This window comes from Macrosteles quadrilineatus, unplaced genomic scaffold, assembly GCF_028750875.1.
Source record: "Macrosteles quadrilineatus isolate MER2022 unplaced genomic scaffold, UCM_ALF_1.0 Scaffold_4__1_contigs__length_99947679, whole genome shotgun sequence".
NCBI lineage: Eukaryota > Metazoa > Arthropoda > Insecta > Hemiptera > Cicadellidae > Macrosteles > Macrosteles quadrilineatus.
This window is the reverse complement of record NW_026542597.1, coordinates 94355922-94381517: the sequence shown is the minus strand read 5'-3', so window position 1 is coordinate 94381517 and position 25596 is coordinate 94355922. Positions and strand designations below refer to the sequence as shown.

The window sequence follows — 25596 nt, the reverse complement described above, 5'->3', positions numbered from 1 at the left end:
ATTGCATAAAAGATCATGACAGTCTAAAAACTTACATAATTGGGATTTTACAATTAATTAAAAAACCTTATCTATAGTAGAAACTAACGATATTGGCATGGAGTTTTGAGGCAACAGCCGTCTACCACTTTTGTGGTACCATATCTAGTTGGTTTGTTGTTTGCAAAGTGGTAACTAAAATGCTTCAATAACTTTTGATCTTTAATACAGTAGGATTAGTAGGATTGGGAGGCCCCTAGCACTCAAAATATAGGTCAGTAATACTGTTAACCTACAACAAACTATTAAGAACCCAATAAAATATAATGTTTCTGGAAATCATCAAGCAAAAAACACTTTAACATTCAAAAACTCCGAATCTCAAACCCACAGCTCTGAGCTCCCAACACAAAACAGCTCATTGTCCCTGCTACTTGAGCTAGCGAAGCTGAAGACCTGGCAAGAAGAAACAGAAAACACTTTAACAGCAATTAAAAGTAAAATATTTCAGCAAGAGAATGGCAAGAATACAAACTTCCCCAGTAATACACAACCCACACCATCTTGTGAAAGCCCGAAAACCGATGCAAACGGAAGAGTAAGGAAACAGCTAAGGGTAATGAATAGGAATATTTTTAGTGTGTCACTCCAGATGAAAAAAAGTAAAGAAAAGGACATAAACATAAACAATACAAAATCAAAATTAAATACTCTCCAGAGCAGTTTAAAGTCTACTCCCTGCCCTAAGTCCACTCAATGTGCACAACAAGAATCTCCCATCATTGATAAACTTCCTGCTAACAGACAGACATTTAAAGTACAAAAAGGACCTCCCTGTACCGCTAAAAAACTACAACCAAATGAATCACTTGAAGACTTTTTAAACCAACACATGGAGTACATAAATGGGATCTCACACCATAAGCTACCACAATGTAAACAACATAACCAATCAATACTGAAAGACTCAAATCAGACCCTAAACCATTTTTTAGGTGTGAAGAAACAAACAGACGACAAAACATAGAATCAACTTCCCCCCTGAATGACAACAACCAAAACACAAACCCCAAAGCACAAAGAAGAGATAATCAGGGAAATTTAGTTATTACACAAAATAAAACAACCTCCATCACAATTTTTCACCAAAATGTTCAAGGTCTTAGGAAAAAGATTGAAAGAATAAATCCTCTAATGAGTGAACTCAAACCCACTATCTTGGTGATTACTGAACATGGACTCAGCTCAGATATGTTATTACTCACTAAGATTAGTGGGTACAACCTAGTCACATATTCCTGCAGAGAAGAGCATAGAATGGGAGGAGTTGCAATCTATATCCAGGAAACTACTGCTATCAAGGCAGAAGAAATAGAAATCTCCAACCAAAGTTTAGAGTTAGTTTTTGAAGCAGCATTAGTAAAAATAAGGATAAAGAACAAAAACTTCTACTTACTTGGTATGTATAGACCACCAGGGGGACAAGCTAGGTTAGCCATTGACATCCTATCAGAAGTTCTGGAATCACTTCAAGCTGACACCAAGACCGTTGTATTAATGGGCGATATCAATATAGACAGGCTAACTGAAAATGCCAGTAGTAACTATCTTGAAGAGGAACTGTCAACTTTTGGAGTTAGAAGACTACCACTCCCAGCGACAAGAATCACTAACCATTCAAGAACCTCTATAGACTGTATCTGTACGAATACACATGATAATGCTATAGATTTCGCTATAATTAACGCTGGAATAGCAGATCACACAGGCCAAACATGTACCCTCAAAATACAGAGTGAAGTTACTGCTAAAACGGATATGTCACAAAAAAGAATTTTTTCAATAAAAAACCTGGATAGCATGAAAGACGAACTCTCCAAAGAAAACTGGATAAAGGTGCACAATGCCCCTGATGCTGAAGAGGCATACTCTGAATTCCAAAGGACTGTAAGGCTCATACTGGACCATGCCTGCCCTATCAAAAAAATAAGAGCTATGCAGAAAGGACAAAAAATTAAGGTTCAGTATGATGAAGAAGTCAAAATACTAAAAGAAGATTTTCTAGATGCCTTACACCGATACGAGCTTACCGGAAATGTAAATGATAAAACAACAATGTCGGAAAAAAAGAAAACATATGATTTAAAGCTCAGGTCCCTCAAGCGACAAGCCACTGCAGAATACATCACAAGTGCTGATAATAAATCCAAAGCTGTCTGGGAGATCATCAACAAAGAAAAACAATGTAAACAGAAGGAAGAACCAAATCTGCAGCTGGAAATAGAGGGAAAAATATTAGATTACCACTACTGACATTGCTGAACACCTAAACCAATATTTTGCAGAAATAGCAGACTCCACTTTAGAGAAAAACAGAAGCCAATTCAAAAACAAAAAAATTACACATCCACTATTTCTACCACAAAGCAATGTCCAGCCACTAATTTTAACTCCTACAACCATTAAAGAAGTCTTAGCAACAATAGCCTCACTGAAATCAAAGCTGTCATGTGGAGTAGATGAAGTGCCATCAAAAGTTGTAAAACACTGTGCCGAACAACTGGCAGCCCCACTTGTCAGCATAATAAACAAATCTTTTAGCCTTGGACAATTTCCCTCCGCCCTAAAAATAGCAAAAATATACCCAAAGCACAAAAAAGGCTCACACACTAAACAAGAAAACTACCGCCCTATCTCATTAATATCAACCTTTTCAAAAGTAATAGAAAAAGTTGCTCTGTCAAGAATGCTGAGTCACTTGGAAAGAAATGATCTCATCACAAAAAACCAACATGGTTTTCTCAAAGGGAGGTCCACCACCACAGCTCTAACTAGTTTAATCGAACAAATCATTGACCATCTAGAAGCACGCAGATATGTATCAACAGTCTTACTTGACTACAGTAAAGCTTTTGACTGCCTGGGCCATAATCTCATCCTAAGGAAACTCACAGCCCTAGGAATAGAGGGAACGGCCAAAGACTGGGTGGCAAGCTATTTGAAAAGACGTACACAAATTGTTGAAATCCAGCAAAACACAAATGGGAGAAAATCTGTACATAGGTCCACACAACTTTCGATTAACAGGGGAGTGCCCCAGGGCTCAGTCATGGGCCCATTTTTGTTCATCCTTTTCACCAATGATTTTCCAGATTTTATTAGGAATGACAATTGTGAAACAATAATGTACGCTGATGACACAACTCTTCTATTTATGCACGACTTACCACAAGAATTACACTCCAACATCTTATCCTCAACAGACAAAGCACTGCAGTACTGCCTTCAAAATGACCTGGCCATTAATCCATCAAAAACAACCCAGTTAAATTTCAGCCGAAAACATGAACAAATCCAAGAAATTCCTGAAATAACCGTTGAAAAAAACTCAAAACTGCTGGGCCTGACAATTGATGAAGACCTCTCCTGGAACGACCACATACACAACCTGACCAAAAAACTTGCATCTGGTGTCCATGTAATAAAGAGGATGAAATGGATAGGAGGTCTGGAAACAGCTAAGACAGCATACTATGCTGTAATAGAATCGCATATAAGGTATTGCTTAATATCTTGGGGAGGAACATCAGAAGCAAACCTCAACAAAGTGTTGGTACTCCAGAAAAAAGCTGTCAGGGCACTCTCCGGCCTTGAGCGCTTAGACAGCTGCAGGGAAGCATTTAAATCCCTTAAGCTCCTAACAGTGACAGCACTCTACATCCATGGAGTTGTCCTGTACACAAAAAAACTTAACCTTCCCAGAAATGAGAATTTTCACTCCTACCACACCAGAAAAGCAGCCGACTACAACCTTCCGATCCACCACACTACACAATACAGCAGAAAACCCTCTTATATTGGCCGAAAAATCATCAACTCTCTTCCAAACAACCTCAAGAACGCAACAGGAAACCAATTCAAACAGCAACTCTGGGACTGGCTTGTGGACCGACCGGTGTACTCCCTTAAGGAATTTTTTGACCAATTATGAACTTTCAACACAAAAAAAAGGAAACTGTTAAAACAATCTAAATGTTAAACATTCTGAATTTCTCTGACGCCATTGTATTTCTTAAAGAAATCACAAATAAAGAAAATTGTCTATTGTCTATTGTCTATTGTCTATTGTCTATTAAGTTAAAATAAGAAAAATCTTGATACTAGGACAGGCTCCTTTTGTCAAAAAATTATCCCTTTAAATATAGCCTAAAAACTGCTGAACATTTTTCTACACCCAAGTACAATATTTGAGTGTGCTGAAATTTCTTAAAAAATGTTAATAATTTTGAATAGAGTTACAGGTATTTATCCCTCAATGGTAACTGCTAAGAATGAATTACCTAAATTATCACAACACCTTGCATATTTAATTTTATTTAATCAAGTTACTATGTAAAACTTGCCTCTAGACCTGTATTTTTCCTTCTTTGCCAATTTATGACCTCTCTATAAATTAACTGAATGCTTTACATTTGTCCATTGTTTTTTTTTCAGATAGGTTGCATCTTTCTTGACAATAAAGCTGCAAACTAAGATCCAGGAAAATGGCATTCATGCTCCAATTGCGCATGCTTATGTGGAAAAACTTCCTTCTTAGAAAGCGTCAAAAGGTAAATATAACTTAGCCTACTATTAATATTTGTTGTACCGTACCTAGTTGTTGCTCAAGTTTATTTATTTTGTTGCTGTAGCTGCTCTTCATTTCATTTCACTTTTTGCTTCATCTGACAAATTGTCCAAGCACGGTTAAGGAGGCTCCAGACATGCATCATTCATCAAGCACCGATCGGCGACTCGTTGAATCACGAGTAGTGGTGATAGGTGTTTATCTATTTGGCAAGCTAACATTCATGCTCGTGTTTTCCTGTCCAATGTCAGTATTTTTGCGCACATCAAAGTGAACAAATATTTTTGCTATTTCCGAAACAAACAGTTGCTCGGAAAACAACACATGTGTTTAGATGTCTTCTCGTTAATTGGCGAATAGCAAGACAACTAGATCGGCGAACGTCAAATATTTCATGCTTTGCGAATGGCGCATGTCTGGAGCCGGCTTTAGGCTAACCATAAACCAATATGAATTAATGTACCACTGTTTATGTAATATGTAATTGGCCCTATTGTAATCGGCGTTTGCCATATGCATGAAATAAATAAATGAAAACAGATTCATTATGTAGGCTAATAGGGGAGTTGACTAAATTATAGGTCTCTATTATAGCATTTACTACTGGATACTAAAGTAGACGTCCCATCTATATGGACCAACTGTTGCCAATTTTTTTTTAAAAAGAACATGGATTTGCAAACAGCCACAGTTAGTTTATAAAATTCTATTTTCTAGCTTATTTCTTGTTAGTTGATGGGTGATAACAGTTGCTATTATAGAGCTCATCATAAGTCATTCCATTAGTTTGACTTGGTAAAAAGGTTCATGTATTTGACAGAAATTAGTAATTTAGATCAGCACAATCTGTCGGTGGCTCATATCAACTACAACGATTTTGTATAAAATACCCCCGCCGCAGCAAACCTGCCGACTAAGCGAATTTCCATTTGTCTGAATTGATTTTCAGTTAAATATATTTTAATAACATTAGGTTTAACGAGTACATAGGTTTGCTGCTACAAGGAAACTAATAAAGTGTGTTTTTGAGTAAAATATTGATAGCTTAGTACAAAATAAATAAATTTGCTAAGTTTGATCAAAATATATCCATAAACAAGCAAACTACAACATTTGACAATATTCTCCATAAGAATAACATTGGAATTTAAAATTTCCATTTTTTTAAATTTTCTCCGTTACTAATAATCGAACAAAAATACTTTAATATACTTAATTATTTGTTTTTTTAAGCTCTTTAAATAGGTCTAAAGAGAAATCGGGAAATTTTGTGTTTTGAGGGTCAAAAGTGAGAAAAACCAATTTTTACCCTATAAAACCCCCCGTAAAGCCCCGTTCCCATGGTCCGATCATGCTGGTTCGCGAACTCATTCAAGTTTATCCCGCTTTACACCTTTAAACCAAATTTCATCAAAATCGGACAAAAATTACTCAAGTTATCGCGTTCACGGACGTATATCTAATATATAAAATTCTCGTGTCACAGTGTTTGTTAGTAAACTCCTCCGGAACGACTTCACCGATCGTTATGAAATTTGGTGTGTAAATTCTGTAGGTATGCGAATAGGAAGTAAACTATTTCCCGTTTCGAAATTCTTAAAAGGGCTCCGCCCCAGTGGCTCTGGAGTTTCCCATGTTAACCTTATGAGAAATGGAATTAATGAATCTTAACAGCTGTTTCAATTAAACAAGTTGGTTCTGTTCTATGATGTTCAATAGCATTAAAGTTACAAGGATTACCAACAGGGTGCAGCACTATTATTTCTTTTACATTTTATGACAACAGCTAATTTGCAACCAAAAGGTGAGTGAGCGTAGCGAACGAACTTCAACCTGGAGGCGAGTTAGCTTAGCGAACGAGCTAACCTGAAGGCAAGTGAGCGCAGCGAACGAGCTCCAACCTAAAGGTGAGTGAGCGTAGCGAACGAGCTCCAACCCAAAGGTGAGTGAGCGTAGCGAACGAACTTCAACCAGGACGTGATTGAGTGACTTTTTTAAATTTATGACAACAGCTAATTTGCAACCAAAACGTGAGTGAGCGTAGCGAACGAACATCAACCTGGAGGCGAGTAAGCGTAGCGAACGAGCTAACCTGAAAACAAGTGAGCGCAGCGAACGATTTCCAACCTGAAGGTGAGTGAGCGTAGCGAACGAACTTCAACCAGGAGGTGATTGAGCCAAGCGAATACTTATGAAGTTAAGCGGGGCAAAGCCCGCGGGTACAGCTAGTATATATATATATATGTCTATATATATATATATGTCTATATATATATACATATATAAAAATTTGAACGAATGGTGTTTTTGGCCTCTGGGGACATCAAAATGAAAAAGTAAATCGGTCCCGGGTCTAGGTCTTACCGTGCCACCTACGGTAATAGCTACTTCCCTATAGGGAAATTCGCTAAAACCGGCGACAACTTTAACATGGTGATGGAAGTCTAGTTGTATAAATAGTCAACGATTAGAAGGCTAAGGATATTCATTCTGCATAAGGAATGAGGGACATTGTACTTTACTAGGAGTTTAAATAAAAAAAAAAAAATATTGGGGGGGGGAGACACTATGACAGGGTTGCCACCAGCCATGAAAACCTTGAAAAGTTTGAATTGTGCATGAATTCTTGTGACCATGAGAAAAGGCATGAATTATGCATGAATTTCTCCATTAGACTATGAATTTTAAAAATCAGGAACAATTATTCAACCAGTATAATTAAATTTGCCAAATATTTTTTTATTTTTTATTTAAAAACAGTTCATAGAAACTAACACCAAGAGATTACTGTCTGGTCTGGAGATGATTATTTAACATTTTCCACGATCAGAAACATTTGTTTAGTTAGTTCATTCCAAGTCATTCGAGGTTGTATGCTGATGTCAGCTTAGTCTTTCCAAAGACTAATGGTTCGAAAAATCATTAGTAGGCCAACTCCCGCGTATGGATAAAGGGACTTGAATCACAAAAACAGAAGTTTTAGACCATGCTCGGAATTGAAACGGGGCGTGCAATAAAACAAAATTTCCTACTCTTGACACCTGATTATTTTAGCTTTGTGGATAAACCAATCATGTCTTAGTACGTTGTGTAATAAGATAAACCAGTAAACATAAAAGATATTTTATGACATTCATGTGGAGGGATAAAACAGGACTTTTTTGGCCAGGTGTGCGGGATCTTAGTTTTATTCCGGTGGAAAGACTGAATTAGACCTATACTTATATAGAGCTTAGGTATAAGTTCCTTAAATAGTTTAAACTTTGGCTAACACATAGACTCAGGTGTAGGCTATTGTGGATGTAAATGAGTAGGTTCTGATTTTCATTCACTCACCTTACGTTTTTTTTTATCCCCTTAAGATTTAGTATCTCCCACTGTGATGTCTAAGTCTAATTTACCTGACTATATTTACTACCCCGGTGTTCACTACTACGCGGAACACTCATTTTCCTCTGTCCACGATGAGATGTGCTTTGCCAAGAGGCCACTAAAGAACAAACTAAATCACATTACAGTCTAGGTCGTGTGTGTCTAGGAAGTTAACAGCTAGACAAGGAGTGTGCCCTTTGGGCTTAGGCAAACTTAGCCTAGTTCTGATGAATTGTAAAAAGTGTTCCCAGGCTAGTGTCCGAAGAGTAGAGGAGAATTTTAGTGGGTAGTCTTTAGGTCTTAAACCTGTTGGAGCCCAGCACTACAGAAACTATGTTTTCCACCCCCCCTTACAAAAAAAAAAAAAAAAAAAAAAAAAAAAAACAACAAAAAAAAACACTTATGTTAGACTAATTAAAAAAAGAATTGAATTGTGGTTTTGGCTTCTGGGCTTTCTAGATAAAAAAGTGGGCCTAAGTACAGTAGGCCAGAATTAAATATGTCTTACCTTAAATTTGACTAATGTAGAATAGATACTTCCATAATAAATAAACGATAAATAATAAATAAAAAATAAATAAATGAAAATTTGCTAAAAGGAAATAAAATGTTCAGATTTGTAAATATTTGTACTTCCCATAATCAACAAAATTACTTCTACAGTTACTAGTCGGAGAAATATAGGATATGACCTTAAAAAAATTGCAAGAAAACGTTTTATGGTTTTATTTTGTAGAGTTGGGTTTGCAGAATGACATACTAAAAGTTGCCAAAAATCGGTGCACGAGAAAACCACTAAAATCATAATTTAAAATGGCGGCTTTTTCCAACATTGGACAAACTAAAAAAACATATTTCACATGCATTTGTTATGCACATTTTTCGAGATATTGACTTGGGACCACCACCTGTATTTATTGGGTGGTTAGTACTTCATTTTGATAGGGAACATGTTTTTGGCCGCCATCTTGGACATAGATAATTTATTTTCAATGTTATGATAGTGTTGTGACACATCATTACCAACTACATTTTTACACTGATTTCAATGCCGAAATCCGTTTTTAAATATCTTTATTCATTTAGAAGATATATTAAAACGAAAACTCTTCACCATACATTCCTTATGGACGTTTCGTAGTTTGATAATTTTTTTAAAACTATTTTTCTTATATCTCCAGTTCTTATTGACGGTTGTAGTTCATTCTAGGCTTAAAATATTCAGTAATGTAAGGGCTTTCGTTTGAACTCTTGATCATTAAAATCAGACGAGTTAAAGACCAGCTACAAACCTCAGAACAATATTAAATTTAACTTTTTAGAAATATATTTTTATTAAAAGATTTATAACTCGGGTTGTTAATACGTCACAAAGTTATTTCTGGTCTCAAATTACTCAGTAAATGTTTGGCTTTAATTTTATCGATCATTAAACAAAATCTGACAATTTTAAAATGAGTCATGGACCATAATTTAAAATTAAAATGTATTTATATTGAAATTTGTCTTTAGTTAAAGACGTATATACCCAATTCTAAATAGCTCCCAAAACTCTTTATAGTCTTAAATAATTCGCCAAAATATTGACTTTTATTTTAGACATGGATTACTTTCCGGGAGTTATTAGGGTTTGGGATATATGTCCTTAACTAAAAGCCAAATTTCAAAACAAATACATTTTAATGTTAAATTAAAAACCATGACTCATTTTAAAATTGTCAGATTTTGTTTAGTGATTAATAAAATCAAAGCTAAACATTCACTGAGTAATTTGAGACCAGAAAGAACTTGCAGTAGCGGCTAGCCCATAAGGACTCTCGGACGCCGCCCTCCCAACAATACAGAAATCAATATTTTTTTTATTTATGTAATAAAAAATAATATGTCGTAATTAAAATTAAATTACAATTACTTACGACTACTTAATCAATATGATAATAATATGAAATGAAATAGTTTTAAATTTTGAATCCAGTAATGACTGTTTTGCGATAGTCGCTTTCATAATGTGGATTGCGGACGGCGGCAACCTCCGTCCCAAACTCAATGCATGTAGTGTTATGGTAGAAACACCTAACAGCGCTGAGGGTGCCGTGACGTCATTCCAATGCTTTACAATAGGGACTCTGGGGCAGAGTCCAAAGCTGCGCGCGCATCCATAAATCAGGGCAGCCACCCTAAACTGGATAATTCTGCATCACACACGATTAGGATAGGAAGAACCATGTTGGCAGCGCTGGAGCCATCATCCACACTGTCACTACCATAAACATAAACTAACCTCACTTCTTTCCATGTCCATGACCACAGTTCAGTTATAGTTTAGTGCCAAACGACCTGTTGTTTTGTGATCAATAGTGTTTAGTGATAGTGATGGAGGCCTAAGGAAGGCAGCGGTAGTTTTTTGAAGATTGAAAGAGCTAAGTAGAAATTATTAATAGTTATACTTAATTGATTGAGTTAGTTAGTTGGTATTTTTGAGTCAATAAGTTACGTCTGTAGTTTTAGTATAGGCTAACCTAATCAACCCGAAAACTAAGTAAACTAACCATAGGTAAAGTGACTCGGACAACTTTAGTTATAGTTACTTATTATTAGTCTTAATAAGTTATTACGGGTAAATTTGCCGTGGGTCGAAGGCCTAAATCTAAATAATAATGGACGGCGGAATTTCGTTGTCGTCGACGGCTAACGTCACTAATGAAGTTAGCCTGATTATCAATGAAGGGATCAAAAATATTGACCACAGAATTTCTTTGAAAAAATTAGGACCTCCTAGACCTTTCATGAACATAAACCAAATTCAAAACAGTTCAAAGAATAAGAATAGCTTCACACGAAAATTTTCGCCACATATGTACAATCATGCAGATTGGCTATGTGGCTGTTCAATTAAAAATTCATTTTTCTGCTACACTTGTTTGGTCATGGGGGTTCAAGATAGAGCATGGACTGTAGACGGGATTTCAGACCTTAAACATCTACTGGAAAAAGTAAAAAAACACAAAACAAGTGAAAAGCACATAAATGCGTCAATAGAATATGCTGTTTTAGGTAAAGTTGATATTAGATGCCAATTGGACAATGCATATAGGTTAAAAATACAAAAACAAAATGAAGATGTTTCGAAAACTCGATACATTCTAAGTAAGCTAATTGATGCAATTAAATTTTGTGGAGCGTTTGAATTAGCATTACGAGGACATGATGAACGCGAAAATTCAAAAAATCCTGGCATATTTCGTGGTTTGGTTAACCTTATGGCGGAGCTGGATGTAACATTGCAACAGCACATAAATCAAACAAATAACCGAGTGTTTTTGGGTCTGTCTAAAACCATACAGAACGAGTTATTGGACTCAATATATTACGTTTGTCTGCAAATGATTCGTGACGAATTGACACAAACCGACTATGTTGCTATTGAAGCCGACGAAACAACAGACTGTGCCACTTTATCCCAACTAGTATTTGTTATTAGGTACGAGCTGAATGGCACGATTCACGAGCGATTTATCACTTTTATTAGACCAAAAGGCCATGATGCAGAATCAGTTAGCGAAACAATTTTTGAAGTATTAGAGCAATTAAACCTCGACAAAACTCCTGATAAAGTCATTGCCCAGAGCTACGATGGGGCTTCCGTAATGAGTGGCCAACACACGGGAGTACAAGCGCGTGTAAAATCTAAATATAAGAATGCAAATTTTGTCCACTGTTACGCACATCAATTAAACTTAATCATTGAACGCAGTGCTACACAAAATAAGCAGGTTAAGATATTCTTCAGTAATATCGAGGGGTTTTCATCATTCTTTTCCCAGTCAACAAAGAGAACTGCAGTTCTCGATGAGATAGTAAAACGTCGTATTCCAAAAAGCTCAGGTACTCGGTGGAATTTTAAATCCAGAATTGTAAGCACAATTTTTAATTATCAAAGAGAGTTGGAGGAATGTTTAAGTTACATACTCGACGATGACACCAATGACTATGCCACAATAAATAAAGCTGTTGGCCTAAGAAGTATTCTAAAAGACGAAGACTTTATTTTCTGGCTGGACTTTTTCAATCAAATACTGCCCCACAGTGACATTCTGTACAACCAACTGCAGCAAACAACAATTGATTGCGTCAAGGCGTTTAAGTTTGTAGGCGATTTCAAAACTGTGGTAGATCGCGTAAGAAACTCGACCATGTTAGATCAACCGAGAGATAGTGAACCCGAATCGAGCAAAAAGCGGAGAAGATACGACGATCAAAAACGCGTTGTCGCAAAGGAAGTGTGTGACATAATTACGTCGGGAATTGATGACCGTTTTACGTTTGTAAATCATTTGTCCGCGGCAAAACTGTTTCAGCCAAGTTTGTTTGGGGAGTTTAAAACCAAGTTTCCCGAAAAAGAGTTACACGCTGCTGCGGAACTATTTAGCCTAAATAAAACTGAATTGAAACAGGAGTTAAATGTTATTTACAATAGGGATGATTTTTCAACGGCCACAGGGTCATTAAGACTACTCAACTTTGTCTATGACAACAACCTCAAAGATGTGCTTCCAGAGTCAATCAAACTTTTAAAAATCATAAGCACAATACCTATGACTACTTCGGAAAGTGAACATTGTTTCTCTACTTTGAAACGAATTAAAACGTTTACCAGGAGTACCATGAAACAAGACAGACTAAGTGCGCTTGCTATGTGTTCTATCGAAAAAAAGCTGTTGTCAACTTTAAACTTCAACGAAAAAGTAATAGATCACTTCGCCGGGCAGAAAGAAAGGAGGATGGATTTCACATTCAAACAGTACAATTAAAGTTAGGCCTTACCCTCATGGTATGGTTTTCTAATCACTATTGCCGTGGATGTTTTAATATAAAATACAATTAGTCAAGCCTTACCCTCATGGTTTGGTTTTCTATTCGTTATTGCCGTGGGTGTTTAAATTATACAATTCAATCATTGTCAGGCCTTACCGTTTGGTTATCTACTCATTATTGCCGTGGATTTTTTACTATTAAATTATCAATTGTTAGTTATATTTTCAATACAGTGTAGTCCCGTTTTACAAGGCCGTAGGCAGGGAGGGGGGTTAGAGAGTCAAACCCCTCCCCCAAAATTCCGAAATTGAGCAGTACAAATTAAAACTAGGTTTAAAAAGTTGAATTATGAAATAGAAACCACAATAGAGGATTAATTGTTATGTTTTGCAATATCTATTCATATTTAATATAGGCCTAGTTCTATTGGGATAATAAATCTGATCTATTAAATAAATTGGTAAAAACTATTTAAAAAATATACTTTACTTTATTCTACTTATGTCTATTTGCTCATGCATGACAAACAACAGGTGAAATGGGAGTTTTTGGACTATTATTGGACACAGTTTTAGGCGTTAAAATTGCTTTAAAAAGTCACCAAACGGCTTTAAAAATTTAAAAATTTTTCCGGACCCCCCTCTTATGATGGGGGGTGCTCCACACCCCCCAAACCCCCCGGAGTCCCCCCCTAGACAAGGTCCTAGAGCCGCCACTGAGAACTTGGTGACGTATTAACAACCCGAGTTATAAATCTTTTAATAAAAATATATTTATAAAAAGTTAAATTTAACATTGTTCTGAGGTTCGTAGCTGGTCTTTAACACGTTCGCTACTGCAATAGTACGAAATTTTCCATTCACATGGACCAGCGACGCACATATGCGACGGCCGGTTTCCACCCATAGACTGCCGTCGCATATATGCGACGGCTAGTCACATTAAAATAGACTGCCGACGCATATTTGCGTCGGGGTTCTAATGTTATTAAAATGCTTATATCTTTGTAGTGGTCTATTTGAAGGCACTGAATTCCCTACAGTGGTCTACAGGGATGTCTGACGCACAACTGCGTCGCTTGGTCTGTGGATATGATGATTGGTGACGTCATATAATAGATGGAAAAACTGGTCTTTACTTTTCTGCATCACTGTATGTCTGTATGCAGTATGTATGCTGCATTATCCTATGTAGCTTTTATATTTGTTCAGTTATAAACTGTTCTTGAATAATCCGTTCATTTTTTTACTTACTTTCACCTTAAAACACAAAAAAATTAACTGTCGCATATATGCGACGTTTAGTCTATTTCAAGAAAACTATGATAATTTTCACTATTGTCTTCACTGTAGACCGGGCGTCGCAAATATGCGACATTACTAAAGGTTATAAAAATACAAAAAAACAAGAATAATTTATTTACAAACACGATTGTAGCGTATTACAATGTAAATGATCACTGTTTTACAGGTTTTCGCCCGTGGTCTGTGTGTACTGTTATCCAAGTGACAGTCGGTCTATGTGTAAGATTCAAATGTATACCTCGGTCTGTGGCAATGACCGCGGCGTCGCATATATGCGACGCTCAGTAGCGAACGTGTTAACTCGTCTGATTTTAATGATCAAGAGCTCAAATGAAAGCCCTTACATTACTGAATATTTTAAGCCTAGAACGAACTACAAGCGTCAATAAGAACTGGAGATATAAGAAAAATAATTTTAAAACAATTATCAAACTACGAAACGTCCATAAGAAATGTATGGTGGAGAGTTTTCGTTTGAATATATCTTCTAAATGAATAAAGATATTTAAAAACGGATTTCGGCATTGAAATCAGTGTAAAAATGTAGTTGGTAATGATGTGTCACAACACTATCATTACATTGAAAATAAATTATCTATGTCCAATATGGCGGATCCAAGATGGCGGCCAAAAACATGTTTCCTATCAAAATGAAATACTAATCACCCAATAAATACAGGCGGTGGTCCCAAGTCATTATCTCGAAAAATGTGCATAACAAATGCATGTGAAATATGTTTTTTTAATTTGTCCAATGTTGGAAATAGCCGCCATTTTAAATTCTGATTTTAGTGGTTTTATCGTGCACCGATTTTTGACAACTTTTAGTATGTCATTCTGCAAACCCAACTCTACAAAATAAAACCATAAAACGTTTTCTTGCAATTTTTTTAACGATCCCTATGTAAGTTTGTTTAGTTTGCTTGGACTATACTGCAACTCTTTATACAGGGGATAATAAATGTATGTTGCCCTGTACAGAGCTTGTTATTTGCAATCAATTCCAAAGTATAAAAATTAAAAATCAACATTGGATATAAACTGCAATTTTGTGATGTTTACTTTGTTTTTTTTTCAGTTCAGACTCCTGGTTGAGCTGGTATGGCCGTTATTTTTATTCCTCATTCTTATGTGGGTGCGCAGACGAGGACTTCGAGTTAACATTCAAGAATGTAAGTTATTAGTAGCTAAGTGAGGTGGTTTACATAAGCCTTCAAATCAAATGCTATTTATTTATATATTTATATTTATAGTAAATACAGGGTGATTACAAATTGCACAGCAATCTCTTGAAATACAATTCTTCAGTTAAAAATATGAAAAAGGTCCACACACACACACACCACACATAGGTCCATAACACTTTTATTATTTAGTTATTCCCATCCAACCATTGTGCTCAAAATTTGGTTCTTTTGATTAAAATGAGGGTTTGCCACAGAAAATTGCAGAGTGAATGTAAATAACACATAAGTTTACGTTTTATACTAATTTTATTTAACCACATTTTTAAACTCAACATTTTACTCATTCATCTTCTACTCCAAAACTCATTATAACAAAATAATCCACATTATAACTCTTAACACACAAGCAGCTGTTATCAACTTAAATTAAATAGACCTAAAAAAAAAAACTAATTATGAACACAATATAAAAAATAAAAATAAAATCACATTTAACCCTTCCCGGGATGGCCTATAATATGGATACAGACATCAAAACTAATAAAAAAAATATCTTTTTTACAACTGTAATTTATAGAATGTTGTAAATAGTTGACCTATCGAACACTTGTGTCTAAAATATTTTTTTTATCTTCTAAAAAAAAATATATATTAAATTCTTTTATTCTTCTAGTAAAACATTCCTAGTACATCCTAGTAATATTCCTAGTAGTAGGTTAAAGATGATATAATTGAATAAAAGACCGTTTTTACGAAGATTAATGTTGTTATACATAATCAATGATAACAATAGATGTCGTAATAATCGGCGGATATATCCGCCTACCGTCCACGGAGCCAAAATAGATGGGCGGATATATCCTATGGTCCGGGAAGGGTTAACAGCCAAGAGGCTCACAAACGCTTTCTTATCAAAAGATTTTTGGTATTTGCATTCTTTTAGTCCCTATTATGAGTATCTTTTTTGTAGGTTTTTTTAATTAATCAATTACCGTGTGGGTAATCAGACAGATATTTTAGGCACATATATCTGAACTTTATTTTATTATTGGCCTTCAACCAAAATCCTTATTCCATTTCTTATCTCTAAAGTGGCCGCTACACTCACTCTACCCTACGGACAGAACTGAACACAGTATCTAATAAGTATTTTTTACTCGAAATACTCTAATTAAATTGGTTTACAATATAATTGCCAGGTTCTTGAAGATTGTGGATTTCTATGTTCGATGTACATTATGCCACAAGTGTGGCATCTTCAAGAGCAAAGTTTATCACATCACTTAAAACACAAATACTATTTTACTATGTACATTATCGGTAGGTGGACGATTTACGGCGCGGTTGTAGGAATCCGAGCGTGAGAGCACAAGCGTGGACCGGAGGCACTACATGTGTCTGTCACTATCTGACTGACTGGTTATTGTCCGTTTACTGGCTTGAGGTATGTTTGGTAGGTCAGGGGATGAGGTGAGTTTATGATGCTATTACAGCTTAGGGTCAATAACCAGTCAGTCAGATAGTGACACATGTAGTGCCTCCGTTCCTCGCACGTGCTCTTGCGCTCGGATTCCTACAGCCGACAGTAGATCGTCCACCTACCGATAATGTAAATAGTAAAACAGTGTTTGTGTTTTAAGTAATGTAATAAACTTTGCTCCGGAAGATGCCACACTTGGGGCAAAATGTACATCTAGCATAGAAATATACAATCTTCAGGAACTTGGCAACCATAAGGTAAACCAATTTAATTAATCATTCATTCTTGAAACTGGGAATAACAAACAAATTATTGATGTACACCTTCCTTACATTGTTGAGTTCTGGTTGATTTTTGTAGGCCATTTCACACCAAAAGCGATGCCGTCGGTCGGTCAGCTACCTTTCCTGCAGAGTTTCTTATGTTCCTTTAACAACACCTGCTACAAGTCAGATGAGGATGCTCAGATTGACGCCTCTAATCTGCGAAGTGCCAGGTGAGTCGATGGAGGCTGTGGGACTCATTCTAAAACCATTTGTATTTTTAGTTGGGTTTACAGAGGCTGCATAACTTATACAAAAGGCAGTTCTACATGTTCAGTAGAACCTCGATAAGAAGTGCCTCAATGTGATTAGTGAAACAGTCTAGTTATTCAAGGCATAAGATCAAGGTAATTTCGGCTAGCAGTCGTGTTAAAAAATGTAATGGAAGCACTGAACATCTTTATAATGAGTGCATTTCAGATCAACGCTTATGCTAACAAGTTTTTGAAATCAAAATTTATAGTGCAGTACTGCTGATATTGTGAAACAAACAAGTCAGGTCTTATTGGAGTTAACAAAAACCTTGCAAAACACGACTATTCTAGTTGCGCTGCCAGTTGAAGGGTTAATTTTTTTGAAATTTTGAATATTAATGGTGATTTTCCTATAAAAACCCATAAAATAACGGAGAAATCAGATTTTTGCAAAAAACGGCCCAAACAGTTTTGATATAAACATTCAGTATGTTGTATTTTTTTAATTTTTAACAACATGGTACAAACCCCATATCTGGAAAAATAAGGGTTCAAAAATTATTGTAACTTATGTTATTTTTCCATTAAATAACTGTAAAATAACAAAATAATTAATCGGATTTTAGAAAAAAAAACAAACAAAAAACGGGTTTGATGAAAATTAGTATGTTTTGGTCCTTTAAATCCTGAACAAGCTGTAACATTCCTTCCAGTAAACTGCTGAACGTTGTGCTCAGGCAGACCCCCCCATGACCAGGTAAAGCTAACCCTTCTTAATCTTTACAATTTAAATGTTCATATCATTAAAAGAATTAACTGAGCATTTTTTCACACTTTCAAGATTCAAGATCTTTATTTGTCATTAAGTAATACAAGTATTACAATAGACATCGTCAAAGTTTTGTTTAAATATTACATACAGTTAATTTCCTGTTAGAGTAGGCCTAACAGCAAGAATGCACCAAGTGAGTAGCAATCACTCTTTAAAATATAACTATTAACATAACTAACTCTAAAATAAATAAATTAACAATTTACATGTCAATGATCAAAAATAAAATCTGTTATTATAATAACAATAAAATCTTTAAATATAATAACAATTAAATATTTAAATATATTAATACTAGTGGAGCCCCGTCGAAATCGACGGTTAATCTTGAGGTTTTATGTAAATTCAGCTAACTGCGATGGATAGAGTGAAGTCATTAAAATCTTAGTTAAATGAAGGGAGGATAAGCAATAAAAGTATGACGATTGTGTTCCCTAAAAACCCTGATTGATGAATTCGTTTAACACAATATTTCCTACCATTTTATCGGCTTTAGGTTGCCTAAACGGGTTTTTAGGAGTCTTATAATTTCGTTCATGAGTTTGTTACATGCCAAAGCCACTTTCACTATGTGTGAGAATGAGTTCATCTATCATGTTACGGAAAGAGTAAATATTTATTACTAACCACTAATTCCATCTGCTTTAGGAAAATCATTCAGATTGTATCCGGATTTATAAGTAAATCTTCATCTTTGGTCATAAAAATGAAAAAAATTCTATCGGCATATTAAATTAGTGTTTTTTGTATATGATAAAAATATCTGATTCTCCAGAAAACAGTAACATTCTTACTTCGATCTCAGCAATTTTAATTCCTTCTCTTGCCACATCGACCCATGTATTTAATCATCCTATTCTTACTTGATAACTCATTGACTTATGGGGTAGTTTTGCCTTGGCCATATCGATCACATAAAGCTGTGCATGTACTTCGTGGATGGAATGAACCATAATTGTAGGAAATTTGATCACAAATTGCGGTACCAAATCCATAACCTAGTCCAGCCTTGGAAACAAATTATGCAAATGCGATGAGATGTGATGACACTGTTGTGTTTCCGAATGTTTTGTATGTAGTGGGGCTTAGATGCGTTGTTTGACCAAGCTACATGTGTAGGCTACGTCAAAGTAAAACCGTGTACACATTTTTTTATACCTGAATAGACATTAGTTCAACTACTTCACCAAAACCATAGATGAAACATACTCCGTAGTTAGTCTATTCCAAAACTTGAACACAGCTCTCATCCTCAACGTACTCATCTATGACACAATTTTCAACCCAATTATCAAAAACTTGTATGCCAATACAGTAAATGAATCTCTGGTGTTTTTTCTTGAATTTAAAAATATATGATGATTGAAAGTAGGAAAAAAGGCAAGTGCCAACCTTATAAGCTAACCCGATAGGAATACTTATATGTTCCTTTGAAATTTATATATCACACCTATTTTTCATAATTAAACATTTTTTAAGAGCAATAAAGCATAGATTTTTGAACAAAACATTTAAAACGTATCATAAATTCATAATTTTTTTGAAACTATAAAAAACTTGCCATGTAGTGGAGAATCCATTTAAAATCATAAATAACAATGTAAACATTCAATTTTGACAGTTTAAGTAGACCTTTGAATACAATTTTAATAAGAACAGCTGGTTCATTAAAAGTAGTGTAAAATTATCCATATGGTCATAATGTAAATACAATTGCTGAGTGAACTTTAAAGGCCTCTGGGGCAGAGCCCCAAGAAAATTTACCTCGTTTCTCTTTTGAGGGCTCACCTACAGACCAATACCTTTCTTTAGACACCCCTACCAAGTTTCTACACCCAGCCGTTCTCTCAAATTAGCTGTGACAAAAACCCCGTTTTCTTCCATAAGAATAACATGGGATGGGACTTTAAAGGCCACTGGGGCAGAGCCCCGAGGGAATTTACCACGTTTCTCTTTTGATGGCTCATCTACAGACCAAGACCTTTCTTTAGACACCCCTACCGAGTTTCTACAACCAGCCGTTCTCTCAAAATAGCTATGACAAAGAAAAACAGTTTCAAATTAATATATAGATTAACATTGATGTTTTAAAAACATAGGGAACTAATATCACAGGCCAGATAATCGTCTATGGAATAAAAAACATTTTCCTTAAGCCATTGTTTTATAAGAAACAAATTGTTTAAAGGGTACAATCCATGCCTTTTTTGGCAATTTATTGAATAGTTGTATCTTTATACATATGTGGCTGCTCTTTGTTTTTTCCAATCTTACAAAAGCTAAATCTAATTGATAGTTATTCCTAGTATAGTACCGATGAGTTTTGTTTCTAGTTGTAAAATTTTTCAAAGACTCCTTAACATCATTAGACAACAGTAAATATAGATTAGGCAAAGTCATTATTTGTAATTCTTTGAATATTGGTTTACAAGACTGTCTTTGTGGTATATTTTTGATTGCTCTCAGTGCCTTTTTTTGCCATCCAAGAGCAGTCCGTGCACTGCAAGAGGTTATACCATGCCCCATAAGGTTATTCCATATAGTAGATGGGAATGAAAAAAGCATAGTATGCAGTAATTAGCATATCTGCAGTAACACAGTGTCTTAGTTTTCTGAGAAGACAAACCACTCTGGCCAGTTTCTTACACAATTGCTCTAAGTGACTATCCCAACTTAGCCTGCTGTCTAAATATATGCCTAGCAATTTCACAGATTTAATGTCCTTATAAATAGAGTACCGGTAGTTAAGAGTAAAAATGATATTTTCTGTTTTCATGTTATTTACAATTAAATGATTAAATGATTGCGACTCCACTAGTGTAATATTCCAAAATATTTTCATGAGCATCTTGGTAGAATGGATATTGGATCTGTCTAAGGTGTTCCATTGACTGCAGGTTGCCACAGTTGGTTGACGAGTACGCACAGCTGTTTGAGAGCAGGATGGACCAGGAAGTAGCCATTAATGTGGTGAAAGACCTGGACAGGTTATCTAACTTGGTGCAAAATGTCGCTTCTCGCAGAGTGCAGCCTACAGGTATCACATCAAACTGTTGAGGAGTAGAATAATATAAATATCTTTTATTAATTTGCAAAAAGGGATGGGCCGGTGTTAAAAGTCTGTTGTCGGTTTCAATGGTTTTTAGCAAAAACCTAAACAAATAATATATGAAAAATATCTGTTTCGGTTTTATTTGTTATTGTGCCCTGCTTTGTTCCTATAGCATGATTGCGATGTCTTTGTGATCAAGGGGAATGTAGGTAAATGATTTTGCTGCGATTACAGGCAGTAATGATGATAGCTTTGCAAAAAATTCACGTCGCAGAAGACAGTGATGATGTCCTCAAGACTGCAGTTCATATTCCTGATTTTAGAAATGTGACCGCATAAACATTTTTGTACAGCAACTTATCAATCGAAAACAAAATTTTCCATCGATTCTTGGTATTTAACTTTTTTTTTACAGAAATTACGTTATAATATTTACATATTGTGTGATCTATAGATCTAAATAATTTTACAATGAATTTTTATTTTTATTGATGGTTGTAAAATGATGTAATACATTGAGTAATTTGTTATCATTACTATTATTATTAATATTATTGGTATTATTCCAATATAATCTGGGTTATAGAAGTATTCTGGATTTTTAATTATTGATATTGAGACCATTTAAAAAATGTAAAATGAGGACAGGACAAATAATATTTGAACAGTGTTTAGTTAGAGGTCTTTAACCCAATAAACTATTATCCTGAGGCAAATTAAAAGAGGATTTACTGTATATAAATCAATATTTCTTATTACAGAACATATTTATTATTTCCAGGCAGAGTAAGAATTCCAGAACTTCTCAACAACACTGGTTGGGTGAAGAGAGAAATATATCGACAAAACATATCCCTGCCTGAAGACTCTGTGAATTCCCTTCTTGGAGCTGACTTTGCTCCTCAAAATTTAAGCCTGGTTAGTTTGAGTAAAATCCTCCAAAATAGTAAAATATTTTAATTTCTAATTTCCAAAACAGTTTACTTTTGAGTTTTGATCATAATTGGTTGCGTATTATGTGGGCAAACAATGACCAAGTAATATTGTAGTAAGTAGATCTTAGATGTAAGATGCTGTTTTTTAATTTCGGATAAGACTAGTTCAAAACTCAGGGTGTCTACGCAACTGTAAATACGTAATCTGCGGGCATTATACAGGTTTTTTGTTCGGCGGCATAAATTTCCAAAAATAATATTGGAATTTTTTTTTAAATGTGGATGTTTTATTTCCCTTTAATATCCATCATAAGTTTGTTGATAATCTGAAGGAGAATTTCAATGCAGTAATTGTATATGGGTTTTACACAAGTAATAGCTTATAGAATGTACATACAAGTTTAGTTTAAGTTAAGCGGTGAGAAATATCTTATGGTAATTCTTTAATTATCGGCAGCAAAATATAGGAATTGTACGTTGGATTGTATCTTTTAAATACACAATAAAATTAACCAGATACATGTATAGCAAAAATATTTTTCTAATTGCAGGGCCTTGTGGGTCTTCTACAAAGTAATGTTTCTCAGCTGCTTTGCGAAAGTCAGCTGAAATTAGTTGCAAATGTGCCGTCTGCTGTTTTTGATCAGCTGTGTAAATTGCCAACAGAACAAGCAGAAGCTTTATACTCCATCTTCAGGCAATCTCTCACTGCGTCAGGAGTCTATGATGAGGTAAAACTGCATCAACAAGTAGGTACTCAATATTAGAAATCTTTGATTAGCTTTGATTCTAACTTAAAAATGATAAATTATAAAATAAACAATTTGGTATACTTCTGTTATACTGACCATATCAAGTACGTTAGGTTGAGCATCCAAAAATTTGAAATGAAACCTAACCTTATCCATCCTGGTGTGGTGGATATTTATTTAATAATTTTCCATATCATCGGATACACCATTTACTAAATATATGTGTTTTTAAGCACATGAGCAGAATGAATAGATAGATAGATGGATAAAAAAAATAACAAGATAAGTTACATAATGACCATAAAGACCATAATGACTGTTGGTTATAACAGAAAACCCCCGGTGTGTCACTATAACAAAATAGTAACATAATTGTTTTAAACTTGTATAAGCCTAAGTTGCTTAATTTTTTTTACTTTGTTTTGAGAATATTCTCTAACTTATAATAGAATAGCTATTTCTAAACTATTGATATTTTGGGAGCTGTTTATCAAACTTTAAATCAATACTAAGTACCAACACACGATGGGCGACTAGACTAGTAACTTTAGAAGTCTAGTTGAGTTGAATTTTGAAACAGCCACTCGAGTATCGAGTTAAGTCGTGTAGTAGTGATTCTTGGTCATGCCTTACTTGACCAGCTTACAAGTTCTAATCTATCACTTACATATTTTTAAATACTATACTTAAATAACAGTTTTTATTATCATATCTTTGTATTAAAGGGAAGAGAGAATTAATAAAACTTAAAAAAAGTCTTAGTTTATCAAATATTTTTACTCCCTACTCTACTCAACTGTCTTCAATAGTCTTATGTACTCGCCCAAACTTCTGAGTATAAAAAAATGCCCTACCTATACTAGGGTACTCACACACCCCCCCTACTACTAACCTTGTTAAATCTTAAGAGAGTGATGATCATTAATTTAGGGTCAATTAATCAAGGCACATATTTTCAGATTGTTAAATATGTAGAAAGTAATCTTAACGGAAATTTATCCTGGAGCGATTGGTTGGAGCTAAGAAATATCTCAACCCAAGTGTTGCGAGAATTCATCGCTGTAGAAAACTACACTCAAGCTGTTCGGTGAGTATCAGACTTTTATCATCATGTAACATACTGAGGAAGTGGATAAATATGGCAAGTGGAAATGTGCATAATGTATTAAGTCAGAAACTTAAAGGACTTTAAATTGTAACAATTTTTAGTCTTAAGACAATGAAGTGCTATTTTATGGTACAGAAGACTCCCTCTTATCCAGATACCTTTTAACCGGACTACACTCAGAAGAAATAAGATCTCTTTAACCGGACAATTTTTATCAGCACATCGGTTTAACCGGACTAGATCGGCAGGAAGTGGGCGGTACTGAAACGACTGCTCTCGTGGGAATGATTTGAGCCTAGTGATCACGTGTCTAAATACAATGCTCTCCTAAATTTAAGTCAACTACTGTATACAGTATGCATTTAAATGGTCCGTTTTAATGAGTCTTTGGGGATGTCGGTTTTAACCGGAAAACCCGTTATCCGGACTAGCCTCGGTCCCTAGGAGTCCGGATAAGAGGGAGTCTACTGTAGGACAAAAAATATTTTATTGCCTTCATATTTCGCCTTTATATTTTATGATAAAAGATTTTACCACAAAATATGTGAAACTGTTACAAAGTAATAAATCAATAAATGTTTATTTAAAAAAAAGTTATATGTCATATAAACTAATTAATCTTTGTTTTCATATTTTATAAGTACATTAGAGAGTTGATTATCCAAAAAAGTGTTAGATTGGCGTTTTTTGGATAACAGAATTTTTCGTATGGCTGGTAATTAAGGGTAAAAAAATACAATATTTTTACTTCGATTGATAAAATTAAAACTTTTTTACTTGGTTATATGTAATTTTTACTGACTTCAATTGTCTCATGCGGTTGTAGCAACATCCATGAGATTTACTGTCTTGGTGACTCAAGTCATAAACTCTCATGATTGGGGCAACACCCATACGCATTTCTTGCGGTGATTAGCCTTTCAGGTAACCAACGTCAGTCAACCAACGTTTCGGATGACTGAGCATCGGATTTTCATCGCTGTACTGAAAATGTATTTACATATTTTACCAACCTGACGTATTTTTATTTAATTTTCATTTGTATATACAGTGTAATAAATGAAATGTGACATCATTCATTCTTTTAATATAATTGAATAAAGGGGGTTATAATGAATATTTTCATTAAAATGGTTCTAATTACGATTTATTGGTGTATCTAGGGAGATGTCAGCGTTGAGTATGGAGTTCACAGAACTAAGTAGTCAGATGACTGCAGCAAACATTTCACAGACGGACCAAGCAATTGTCATGTTCAACAGATTCTTCTGTGGAAACCATTCAGGCGACCTTATAGGCCAAATGCTCAGTGCCGCTAGTAAACCTACCCAGTGAGTATAGACCAAGCCGCTAGTAAACCTACCCAGTGAGTATAGACCAACTGCTTAGTGCCGCTAGTAAAGCTACCCAGTGAGTATAGGCCAACTGCTCAGTGCCGCTAGTAAACCTACCCAGTGAGTATAGGCCAACTGCTCAGTGCCACTAGTAAACCTACCCAGTGAGTATAGGCCAACTGCTCAGTGTCGCTAGTAAACCTACCCAGTGAGTATAGACCAACTGCTCAGTGCGGCTAGTAAACCTACCCAGTGAATACAGACCAAATGCTCAGTGCCGCTAGTAAACCTACCCAGTGAGT

The 25596-nt window shown here is 35.1% G+C and overlaps 1 protein-coding gene across 1 annotated transcript in view; it reads left to right on the top strand.

Moving 5' to 3' along the window:
• The window catches only part of LOC128991495 (phospholipid-transporting ATPase ABCA1-like), a 236586-nt gene that overhangs the window by 26508 nt on the left and 184482 nt on the right, over window positions 1–25596 (top strand). The window contains exons 2-9 of the mRNA XM_054414419.1: window positions 4474–4589; window positions 15176–15269; window positions 17125–17260; window positions 21011–21150; window positions 21947–22083; window positions 22652–22831; window positions 23812–23939; window positions 25124–25291. Of these exons, the coding sequence (XP_054270394.1) occupies window positions 4524–4589; window positions 15176–15269; window positions 17125–17260; window positions 21011–21150; window positions 21947–22083; window positions 22652–22831; window positions 23812–23939; window positions 25124–25291 (1049 nt within the window). The 5' untranslated portion in view covers window positions 4474–4523. The remainder of the gene's footprint in view (window positions 1–4473; window positions 4590–15175; window positions 15270–17124; window positions 17261–21010; window positions 21151–21946; window positions 22084–22651; window positions 22832–23811; window positions 23940–25123; window positions 25292–25596) is intronic.